The 13186-nt window shown below is 38.9% G+C and overlaps 1 protein-coding gene across 1 annotated transcript in view; it reads left to right on the top strand.

Annotated features, from left to right (window-relative positions):
• The window catches only part of PTAR1 (protein prenyltransferase alpha subunit repeat containing 1), a 60721-nt gene extending 50251 nt beyond the window's left edge, over positions 1 to 10470 (top strand). Inside the window, exon 7 of the mRNA XM_075210963.1 lies at positions 6522 to 10470. Coding sequence (XP_075067064.1) covers positions 6522 to 6879 — 358 coding nt within the window. The 3' untranslated portion in view covers positions 6880 to 10470. The remainder of the gene's footprint in view (positions 1 to 6521) is intronic.
• Positions 10471 to 13186: the final 2716 nt, after the last annotated feature.

Below are 13186 nucleotides of genomic sequence, written 5' to 3'. Positions count from 1 at the left end.
TGCTATGAATTTTCCTTTCTTTTTTTTTTTTTTTTTTTATCTTTTTCCGGGTGCACACAATGAGGGCAAACAGAGGGAAGACATATTCTAGTGGAAAGTTCCAAGGGATTGCCAGAGCATCTATCACTTCTGCCCTTGGAACCTTGTGGCGGAAATCTGGCCAGTGGTTCTGATTTGTTAATATTTATTTTTGAGAGAGGCTGAACGTTCTTGTTAGCAACTGGAATATTTCCTGGTGCACAGTACACTCTCCTGGATAAACTTTTCTTGGCTGAGGTAAACGGCTTTGACATGCTGCCTGCCTGTCTGCCACATGAATTGCCAAGAGCGACTTCTCTCTGCCCATGCTATAACTTTTTTGCCATCAAGTGTCCTGCTCTTGATGATTTATGAAGGCGACTACAGTCCTGTTGTCGGAAAATACCCTAAGATACTTTTCCTGTAAGAGAGGATAAATGCAATGAATTGCATTCCAGACTGAGTGATTTCCATAACCTTTTCATTTTAATTTCTTTTTGCTCTGTGACCATTTAGCTTATATTAGTTTTGAGAGGAGCCCTTCAGCCTGTGGTACTGGAGTTTGTTGTGAGTATTATCCAGTCTTGTTCTGAAACACACTCCTAGTTCTTTTGGATCTTGCCACCAGTCGAGAGACTCCCTGGTGGTTCTTGTGATCCAGAAATATTTGTCTGTGATCCCACTTAGTGAGTAAGCCTAACTGGATGTTTTTCATGTGCCCACATCCATAGGGGGAGAAGTCCTATGGTGGTCGAAAGCATGCCTAGAAATTGAAGGTCTCTTTGTATTTTAATCTAATGTGGAACCTGTACAAGCAAAAGACTGGATCTTGATGCATATTTTGCTAGAGATGCTTTTGTTTTGTTTTTGAGTCCAAATAGATAGTATTTATTTGAACTCCCAGAATCTTTATCTGCTGTGATGGCACTAGATGACTCATTGGTTTGTTTATAATCCAACTTGAGTTAACCAGGATTACCCAATGTCCTCTGACTTCCCCGTTAGTGGGATGCCGTCCAGATGGGGCCAGAAAGTTATCCCCTGTTTCTATAATTATGCCACCAGTGTAGTATTTTGGTAAAAATTATTGGGATGTTGCCAGACCAAAGGGAAGACAGGAGAATTGGAAATGCTGTCCGAGGACACAGAACATGAGCAATCTCTGGATGAACTGGAACAGGGATATAAAAGTAAGCATCTTGAAGATCTATGGATGTGGGAAAATCGCCTCTGCTTATAGCAGTGAGATTTACATTTACAGATTCCATATGGAAATCTCTTGCATGGACAAAGTGATTCAGTCTCCTTAAGGCTAGCACAGTACAGAAAGACCCTGAAGATTTTCTGACCAGAAAATGTTTGAATTTAATGCTCGGACTGGAGGAACAAGAAGAATTTCACAAGCTTCCTACAATGTTTCCAAACTGCTGTTTACCTTGGGAACGTGATAAAATTTGATCTTGTAACCCCTTCCAACAATGTCCAGAACCTATTGATCTAGAATAGTATTTGTCTACCTCCTACATACTCTGTAATGCTGCCTCCCACAGGTGTTAGTGGGAACTGAACCATACATATAGCGCCGCCTTCACGCACACTTGTTGTAAAGGGAATGGATGATCATATGTGACAAATGTCCTCCAGATGAATTTCTACCATTTAAAATAACACATATAAAAAAACAATAATGGTGCAGTACATCAACAAGAAGGTTGAAATGCCAAATAATAGAGGTTTAATCCTTTTTCCTCTTAATTCCCGTGTGCATATAAATTACTGAGCACCCGTGTTGTCATTTGTTGTGGAAAACCCTTTTGGGTCTGCGCTTACAAGAACATAGATGTATATTCGCCCTTAGTATGATTGGAGAACAGACCCGATTCTTCCTTTAATCTTGATGTCTCGTGCTCATAAAAAGATAATAAAGAAAACACCAATCTGGCGCATTATCTTTTTTAATATTATAAAATTGCTAAAAACACATAGGACTCGTACCAGAAATAAGCAGTATGATGGCAGTATAATAGCAAGGTAAATGGCAAGGTAAATGTGACATCAGCATCTCACCACGATCTCTCCATGCCCGATGTTTAAAAGTCCATACAGCAGTCTGTCCGTGTCCAATGTAAACGACTTGATACCTAACGCGTTTCGACTTACATACAAAGTCTTTTTCAAGGTCTGTATGTAAGTCGAAACACGTTGGGTATCAAGTCGTTTACATTGGACACGGACAGACTGCTGTATGGACTTTTAAACATCGGGCATGGAGAGATCGTGGTGAGATGCTGATGTCACATTTACCTTGCCATTTACCTTGCTATTATACTGCCATCATACTGCTTATTTCTGGTACGAGTCCTATGTGTTTTTAGCAATTTTATAATATTAAAAAAGATAATGCGCCAGATTGGTGTTTTCTTTATTATCTTTTTATGAGCACGAGACATCAAGATTAAAGGAAGAATCGGGTCTGTTCTCCAATCATACTAAGGGCGAATATACATCTATGTTCTTGTAAGCGCAGACCCAAAAGGGTTTTCCACAACAAATGACAACACGGGTGCTCAGTAATTTATATGCACACGGGAATTAAGAGGAAAAAGGATTAAACCTCTATTATTTGGCATTTCAACCTTCTTGTTGATGTACTGCACCATTATTGTTTTTTTATATGTGTTATTTTAGATGGTAGAAATTCATCTGGAGGACATTTGTCACATATGTTCATCCATTCCTATACAACAAGTGTGCGTGAAGGCGGCACTATATGTATGTATCAATTTGTTTATGATTGAAGTTCTGGTGGTTCTTCATTGATACATATTTGGCTGCACACCGAGTGAAGCGCTCCATTGACAGTCACAATTGTTTTATACTGGGAACTGAACCAGGCAATAGTCATTGTGAGGTCTTTTATATTGCTAGACTAGTTTAAGATTGAGCATATGATACCCTTGGACACAGCCACAAAGATGTTCTAGCTAATACTGTTGAAGCCATAGTTCTGATTGAAAACACAATGTATCCAACAAAATAATTATATTCCTCTCTGCATTACTTTGATGCTTTTCAGCAAATATTGGCTACTAATATGTTCCTGGACATCTGTGTGAGAAGTTTTACCCAATAGTCTGCCCATAGTGCTATAGCCATTGAAGATGTAACTACCCCCAATTTCAAAGTAGTTCCAGAGGAAATACGAAGCTTTTTAAAATACTGTTCCATCTTCCTATATGTAGGCTCTCTTAATAGACCACCATCTTCTAAAGGAATAGTGGTCCTGGTTGATAAACTGGCTATTACTACTTTTGAAACTAAACTCCATTTCTGTGCTTGTTCGTAATTTAAGGGATACATGTGTTCTAATCATTTCCAGTTAGACTGAGAGTTCTCCACTTGATCACATTCTTCATGAATTAAATCCTTTATTTTCTGGTGCACAAAACTCTATTTTTTTTTTTAGTCTGATCCTCAAAGATCGTTAAACTCAATATTTCCAAGACGGAACTTATAGTCTCCCCCCCTTCCAGGACTCTCCCATCTCCCCCCCCCCCCCCCTCTCTATTTCTGTTAATAACACTACCCTCGTTTCTGTCCCCCAAGTCAGATGCCTTGGGGTCATCTTTGATTCCTCCCTCTCATTCAAGCCTCACATTCTGTCCCTCTCAAAATCCTGCTACTTCCACCTTTCGGAATATATCTAAGATACGTCCCTTTCTCACCACGGATGCTACGAAAACCCTTGTTCACTCGCTTGTTATCTCTCGCCTTGACTACTGTAACCTCCTTCTCTCTGGCCTACCTGATTCTCGCCTAGACCCTCTGAAGTCTATCCTCAATGCTGCTGCCCACCTCATTTTTCTCTCCCGCCGCTCTGTCTCTGCAGTCTCCCTCCAACAGTCACTACATTGGCTCCCCATACCCTGCAGAATTAAATTTAAACTCCTCAACCTCACCTTTAAGCTCTTAATCATTCTTCCCCACCCTACATCTCCAACCTCATCTCTACCTACACTCCTACCCGCCCCCTCTGCTCTGCCTGTGACCGCCACCTCAATACTTCACTGATCACCTCTTCTCACTCTTGTCTTCAGGACTTTGCCCGGGCTGCTCCCCTGCTGTGGAACGATCTTCAACGTTCCATCAGGTTAGCATCTACTCTCAAAGGCTTCAAGTGTGCCCTTAAGACTCATTTCTTTATTCAAATCGATCAGTCCTCCTCCTAACTTCCTTGTCCTGGCTCTCTCCCCCAGTTAGTACCATCCTATTTGTGTCTCCCCCTTCCCTTTAGGATGTAAACTCTCATGAGCAGGGCCCTCTTTCCTTGTGTGCTCTTTCTACTACGCCATCACCCTCTGTACCTTTTGGCCTGCTTCGCTAGTCCTGTTTTCTTAAGCTTCGGCCTACTTCTCGCTGATTTCTACAATTCCTTTCACTATCTGTCCCAGAAATAATCTGATTTGCTTTACCCTGTCAACTATGTTTGTTTATATTTTTGTATCATATTTTGTCTTGGTTCTCTGTTTTCTGTATATGTAATGTATGGCGCTGCGGACCCTTTGTGGCGCCTTATAAGTCAAAGATAATAATAATTAATAATAATCTTCTGAACTGCAGTGGAGGTTGGTTCTTCATTCATCCCCATGAATTTATATATACCTGAGCAGAATCTCCACATTATCCAATTTCCCCAGCGTCACTACTAGAGGTTTTATCAACATTTTCCAACGAATACAATTCTAATGGGGAGAACCTGTTCTCTAAGCCCATAAATTGTCTAACCTAGCTCTCTTTACTACTTGCATAGCATATAAATCCTCCAAATGACTTTACAATCCTGGCTCCATAAATTGCTCAGGGGGCTGGGGATTTTTTTCCTTTGGGCTGGGATTTACATGCACAATCAGACAAGGTTTGTCACAGGCTCCGTGGATCTGATGCTGTGCTGGACTTTACTCTTTCTTCCCCTCCACGGGCCAGTCCTAAAACTAAAAGCTATATTCGTTAGTCCTCAAGAATAATAGTGCTGTGACACCATTTACACACTTTTGATTTTGTAGTAAAAATTGGCTAGCAGTGCATTTTAGGGCACAGAGAGTGCTGATATTGGCGGTTCTGAGGTCTTCTCTGCCTGGACTTCCATGCTTTTAACCCTGAACGTGCTGTACATACATGCGCAAATCGCCTGATTTCCATGTGCACCACTTTCAAATTGTACTGCCATTCCTATCCAAAATAGTGCTGTGACACGATTTACATACTTTTGTAAAAAAGCATAGCAAATATTTGAATGAGAAGTCAATAGCTGTGAATCTAGTTTTATAGTTCAGGTCTATATGAAAGGTTGAGAGGAACAACACAGACTGCCTATCCAAGGTGCACAACTAAAAACACCTTGGTGCTTTTAATATATACAGTTATCCAGTGTAATGTCATTTGTAATCCTGGCTTCCATAATTTATCCTGGGTAACGTTGATGACCTCTGCCACCAATTCCTCCAGTCGGATGATGGAACTGGCCAGCTGGGCTTGTTTTCCTTTTGCGTTTCATTGTCTGGCTCTGTGTCCGTGCCATAAACTACTTCAATAGTAACCTGAATGTTTGGATATTACCCATTAATATCAGCCTTGGACAGGTCTGGAAAGTTTGGAAGATCCAAAAGAAATGAACCTGGTCCGTCTCTTTGTAGAGAGGAGTGTTCATAGGTCATAATACAATGTTTAGGAAGAGGCCTGCGCTTAGCTTGGTCATCCAGATACTGTTGTCTTTCACCATGGGTAAATGGAAAGCTGGTTTCAGACAAGTACAGTAATTGCAAAGCAATTCACTTCGGACACGTACACGTGCAGGCATATATTTTGCAGTGCAGTGGAATGCACAACACTTACACCTGGCAATACTGAAAATGCACTCCATACAGGGAGTATAGGGAGTATTCATCTATTCCGTGCATTCTGGATTTATCACAATATTAAATTTAGACTGATACAACATCAATAGAGTTCTAGAAGTACTTTAAAAACATATGTTTCAGCATTAAGAATGATACTCAGAGCTATTTTTATTGCGGAAAAATTATCCTGAAATGCTTGGATTTAAACTTTTTTTTTTTAAGGTGTATATCATTCAAGGATGACTTACTGGGTTTTAACATTTGTTCTTTGCATCTAGTCAGATTTTAAATAAGTGTTCTCTACTTTTAATTTCACCTGTTTGTATATCAAATTTTCTTTTGTTATTTTATAAAATGTATTGTTTTTATTGTCAACAAGAACAATTTAATTTTGTGTCTAAGAAAGGAGAATTAGTATACTGTATTTGCCTCTGGATAACTAATAAGCATATAGTGGTTTGAGCCAAGGTGTTGTAAATTGTGTTGCGTTTACGAATTCTGGGAGGGGGGTGGGGGGGGGGGGGGGTTGGCCGGAGAGATTGTTTTATAGAAGTCTACTTAACTAGTAACTATATTAATTTTTGCTTCCTTCTAATTGTTTTGTAGGCGCCAGATACTCAGCTTGGTTCACCAACTGCACAATGAACAATCTCACTCTACCACTCCACAAGCCACAAGCGTGGACGCTGCTGCTGGTGTTGGCACAGGAAATGGGTCACACACCCATACTAACAGTCTGGGTTACTACACTAACACTATGGATATCGATGGAGCGTGTGAGACACACAAGCAGGGCTACACTCAAGAAACTAAACGTCTAAAGCGCGCTCCTGTCCAAGACTCTCTTATATATGAATCCGAGCTCAGGTTTATTAGCGGTGTCTCCTCCAGCTGCAGAAATGCTGAACAGTCCAGGTTTGCTGCTTCATACAGAAAATGGCTGCTGTCATTGCTAGGTCACTAACAAAAAACAAGCATTGTGTATGGATTACGTTTGTGCAATATTTTTTTTAGCAGCGATATGCCATAGTAGCAAGGTTTGTGGATTAATTAAGACTCCACAGGAAAAATGTTTGTTTTTTTTTAATTTATACTTTCCAATCATTACATTTCAGTTTTTTATTTAATGCAGAAAAGACTGTGTTAAATGCTGCATCCGTTATTGAACTTTGCATTACCTTTCTACGAAGTCATTTCAAATCATTGGTACAAGCATTTATGTATTTTAGTTATTAAAAATAAGCATGTTTCAGGGGTGGGAGGGATTGAGGGATGGTTACTTGATCAATTTTTAATTGAGAGCTGCATCTTGTCCCCTTGGTTTACTTATATTAGACATTTGGGCAAAGCATTCAGTTCTACACATCACTGTGTCCTAACCCATCATTTTAATATAATAAAAAAAAACAACAACAACCCAGAAATCTTGAATTCAGACTGCATATTCAACAATGGCCATTGTTTTAGAAGATTTGAGTTGTGCTTGTTGACATTTTTTATTTATTGTTTGTGTTTTCGGTAAGAAAATGAATAACAAGCATCCCACTTACACCCTAACGCCGAGGCAGTGTACACACAATCCAATATGAGACACAAAAAATAATTGAATGAAGTTGTGAATAATCGCACAGACTTAGGTAATACTGTGCCATAAATATAGCATATTATCGGTGTGCTTACTGTCCCCTAAGACCCTATGCAACTGGAAACCTCAATGGTGATCCTGCCTGAAACCCTAGCAATAGCGGATTCATGTAGATCCTCTTGTGGGGCAGTGATATTTAGTACAACAGTGACATCTGGCAACTTATTGCTGCACCTAAACCTATTCCCCGTCTTGCTAAGACACCTCCCAGACCTCCCAAAATATCACTGAGCTTCATAGGACATTTTGTGTGTACATATACCAACTTTTCATGTCTAATAATCTTGCACATTGCCATATACTATTTATGAACGGTGGGTGTATCTGCAGCCACCCACTTATGTACCACACATTGTTTTGCAGCAAATAGTAACTTTTGCACTCCTATGGTATTATGTTTATTATCTGGTAGCTCAGTCACCCAGCCCAGAACACATACTGGGCATCAAAATTAATTGTAATTCCTATTTTAGGAAATCTTACTCTGGACTGCTTGCCAGAATGACTGTCATTTTTGTACACCCCCATAATCACATAATATCCTGTATAAAAATGTAACTTTTATGAAGTCTTACTGGGTTAAAATATGTCCTGTGCACAATATACATTTTCATTTATGCACTGGAATTGTGGAAACCTCTTTCTGAGTATGTATCTGGTCATTGTCTCCTATTTATGATTCGCTGTTAGATCGAACTTTTGTCTCGCATAATAGTTCTATATAAGCAGGATAATAGTGGAGTTGTTTTTCAGGTCACTTAAAATTCAATTATTTGATAATTGTGTACATCATTTTTCAATGCTGACTGATTGTCTATATTGGAGATATTGAAATAACTTCAATATGTTGTCTTCACACACTTTATTGCCAAACATTTCCAGAATACCTATCTCTAGTATTGAATGCTAGCACATTATTTAAAAATAAACCATTTATGTGTGCTAGACAGATTGGAGGAACAGTGTGCACATAGAAGGTTTACATTTTCTAAATTAAAACCACATTTGACAGATTTTTACTATTCACTTTTACAGCAACATGATCATTATTCTGATTTTAGTTAATATATGACCATACCTACTACCATTCAATTTGACACATACACCTTTGCTTGTAAAGAGTATGCCAAACTGTGCAAAGTATTGGATGTTAGTGCTCATTTCATTCGTAAACAGGGACTTTTGTGATGGTTTTCAAGAGATCATCTGTCCAAATATATACCCCAGACCGAATATCAACACATTTAACCTAGGACAGTGGACTTGGGTCTAAAAAAGAGACCCAGTACCTCTGAAAGAGACCAATGTGGGTAGCTGACCCTGTTGAAGTAATGCTGTTAGCAGATATTGATCATTAAAAAGTCATTAAATGTCTATACAAGTTACTACTTGTATAGACATCTCAAATATAAGTTCCTGACAAAGGTTTATATAAGGGTTTCCTTTCTATTGTAAACATTTTACCATGTAGATCCCTGTGTGTTTAGTCTGTTATAGCAAATAGTCCAACTTGGCAACTTACCAATGTTGGCCTCTGTTAGATCCTGGGCGAAGGTGGGGGGGGTGGGGTGCTGTGCTGTCTCGGGGAATCGTGTCATTTTTGGCCCTGTGATGCAGACGTATTATTTTACTGCAGTGTGGTGGGCCAAAATGACGAGATTCCCAGATAATGTTATCATGGAGGCTCTAAATCTACCCAGTTCACTAGGAAGTAGGCAGATGCGGGAGAGTGCCCTACTCTCCCAGGAGTCTGGGAGACCTACCTGGAATTCGTGAGTCTCCCGTACATTCCAGGATAGTGGGCAAATATGAAATAGTCTATGGGATGTGAACCTTTTGTAGGATGATCAACGGCAGTAGTTTTCACTGTAAATAGTTTGGTCTACAGCGTTGTCTTTTTTTTATTTATTTTTTATTCATGTTGTAATTACACTTACAAAGATTCAGGCGGATATTGATGGTATGAGTGCAGATACTAAGAAGCCTTAAGCTATAGAACAGCATAATACTATTTTAGCTAATAGTTTTCTTTCATAGATCAATAAAGTGAAAAAATAAACGTGTTCTATGTGAAGCATGAAGCTAAAATGCATTGTATACTGTATTACTCTACCCTTCCATGGAAAAAATTACTCCCATCCCTGTTCATCACAAGAGCCAAAATACACATTTTAACATATCTTCCCCGTCAAACTGAGTCACTTGTTCTGCACCTGTGTTTCAATGCACTAATCTATAAAGAATACTTACATTTATAAAAGCAATGGGAAGGCAATTGCTTAGACCTTAACATTTAATATATTGGACACATATAGTATAAGTTACTGGACTGGTCTGCATTAAGTCAAAACACTCTGGTGCTCATTTAGAAGTGGATTTGCACCTGTTTTTTTTTTTTGGGGGGGGGGGGGGTTTCCCGTAAGATACACATTTCTTTACAGCGCATGTGCACCAAAACTGTATATACGCATGTATATCTTTGCTTTGTGTCTCCCTACACCTGAAGAGGTGAAACGGTGGTTGGAATAACATAGGACAAGTACAGTTATTGCTAAGCAATTCGCTTTGGACACACACTAATGCAGGCATATATGTTCCTTTTAGGGGGCATATATTTTGCAGGTTCCAGATGGCTGGTGCAACTATTCATGATGATGATCACTGTCGGCAGCACTATCTAGCAGCTTCTGATTCTGTATTGACCCTTCCAGCTTATTAGCATTGTGGCTTTATTATGGTGTCATGGCCATCCATGTGCATTGGAAACTGACATTTTCATTTGGACTACTCTAAACAAGAAGAATCCCACTTCATTTTTAAAGTGGAAAACAGATAATTTAGTTTGTGTGTATTTAATTGCATTTTATATTGAAAATGCGACTTTCCATTTATTAAAAATGGTCAAAACAACATCCTTGCGTTTTTGACACTTCATTATATTGTATACAAATAGGGTAATCTGCACTTACCACTAACACTGCCACGTCTCTATGCTATTGTGTGGTGTATGTATACACAATCGTTATACCTGATGTACTGTATGCCTGGTGCAAATGCTACTGCTTTACAGCTAGAAGTATCTTCAGATGTGTCGGATTCAACATATGCATGAAAATAGACTTTTTCCTGCGTACATGCATCCAACTCTAAATTAACTCATCGTATTACTTCCCGTAAAAGGTTTACTTGCTTTTTAAATATCACCCAAGGAGAAAGGATTTTTTGCTGGTAGTGTCGCTTTACAAAATCTAATCTTAGATTTAAAATTCTTTTTCAAGACAAACGGCGTAATTTTACACAAATATTCCTATAGCATGACACCTTAATATATGCAACTCTATTTTCTCATTCCAGTAAAATGTATGTGAAATATGTATGTAAAGAATAAGTTTGTTTTATCTTCTAAAACGCATAGATTCCTCCCACTACCTTACTCTGCAGGCATCACTGCCAGGACGAGCTTTAGCACAGCCTGGTAGATCTGCATACTGTGCTAAAAACATGGGCTGCCTTTCATGTAATACTGTTTATCAGAACTACAGTCTGTCTGGAAAGCTGGACACAGGATAATTATTTAATGTAATAGAGGGCTTTCCAAAAGAGGGATCCCTGCTGGTTTACTAGTCATGCAAAGGGATTGTAAAAATAAAATATTTACCTGCGTTCCCTTAAAAAAAAAAAAATTGGACATACACTTTAGTCATCTGTGTTCCTAATGCATATGATGGAGATAAATTAGAGTTGGGTTCAAATTTTGCCTCCCAAGGAACCTGTTGCACTGCAAGGGGTTCAAATACAATCATTTTATTTGCTTTCAGGTTACATACCGCATGCTCCTGTGTCTGTTAGTGACATGGAGGAAAACCAGCAACCAAGTGTTCAAAAATAACATTGTATACAATCCAGACAGTGATAATGTTTTTTTACATCCATTGATGAAAAGGAGAGCAGTGCAGGCAGACTGAATGCCTAATTGGGGATTATAAATTGTTAGTCTCTACATCAGTAGATGGGAATCTGTTCTCAATACTCAAAACAATAAATAGTGCCATGGAGAACATGTATTGGTTCAGTGGTGAAATCAGACCTTGGGGTAAATGTATGAAAGTCTGATTTCTGCAAGTCACCGGAAATCGGCGACTTTGCAGGTAAAATTTAAAGCGCTAATGGCTTGTAAAGGCAAGTTTGCCTTTACAAGCCATCGCCCCTTTAAATTTTCATTGCAAAGTCGCTGATTTCCGGCGACTTGCAGAAATCAGACTTTCATACATTTACCCCCTTGTGTTTACCAGATCTGATGTTCAACTGGAAAGTTCTATGAACACCCATCCTTATGTTATACATTTTGGGCTAGATTCAATTCCGTGCAAGGTGCTGACGTCGCCCCTAAAACTCACGGCTAGAAGGAATCTAATGGCTAATTATGAATTATAAATGAATGGAGCACAACCTGGTAAAACCTTAATAAAATTCATACGTTTACACATGAGTATTGGTGACTAATCACTTTGAAATATATTTATACAATAAGTTATCTATGTTAGTGGTGCAGTATGCCAATGTATATCCTTGCAAATGTACTGATTTTTACTTTGGGAATGCATTGCTTTCTGAAGTAATATGGCATGTTGGAAGAAACTTGTTTTTTTGTAACATTTTTGAAGAAGGGAAATTCCATGTTAATTTAGCTTTTGATCTAAATGCGACCAACACATCTTTTTAGCCTGAATGCACCACAGTAGTTTGTTTTTTTTTCCTTGTGTGAACTCTCTGAATAATGAAGCAGCAAGTAATCTGGGAAATTACAGATTGATGTTAATTTTAAGTTTAAATTGCGTTAAATCCAAGTTTAGAGAGTTTATTGTATCCTGATACTAAACATTGAATGTGAAAACTCAGACTTTGTTGGGCCAGGTATGTGTGCAGAAACTGCATAAGAAGAGCTGTATTTTGTATTTCAACTGATACATACCATCTACTTCTGGATGATCACATGTACCTCTGACTAGTGTTTAAAGAACGGGACACTTTTCTGAGCAGTAAACATCACAAGTGTTAAAGCAGGATCTTGAAGCGATGTACATGATGTTATTCCATTGATCTACAGATTAGACCACTCTAATCCGTTATCCGGCTGTTCTGAGGTTTTGGAACCCAACGTATAGTAACAATTCTCTGCCTGCTACTTCTTTGCTTCTCTGGTCTTTGTGATAGGCCAGGGGGAACCCTGACCTGAAGGAAGAGGTCAGAGATACCAGCCCAGGGGCCCAGCAAAGGGGTGCTCTAGCAGCAAGTATGTATCTAGAATGAAGAAATTCCAGGTGCCAGTGTCTGGGTCTAATGGTGGCAGCAGAGCGCCCATATAGCGTTTAGAGGAGGTGCATTTGTGAGAAAGAGACGGGTCGGTGGCAGGTCCAATCTATCCTCGGCAAAACGACAAGGTGGTATAGGAGGTCAATCCTGTCACATACATATTTAAAACTTGAATATATCGAGAAAAAATAAGCTATATAAAATTTCATCTACTAAATATATTTGATAATTGTTAAAAAAAAAGTAATTTAGAGCACATAGGTATGCTTGTCTACAATGTCAATTTGATACAGTAGACTTCCTGCAGTGTTGT

The sequence above is a fragment of the Mixophyes fleayi genome, chromosome 1, assembly GCF_038048845.1.
Source record: "Mixophyes fleayi isolate aMixFle1 chromosome 1, aMixFle1.hap1, whole genome shotgun sequence".
NCBI classification, from domain to species: Eukaryota; Metazoa; Chordata; class Amphibia; order Anura; family Limnodynastidae; genus Mixophyes; species Mixophyes fleayi.
Note: the sequence above shows the minus strand (reverse complement) of the source record. Positions and strands in the feature narration are given on the sequence as shown.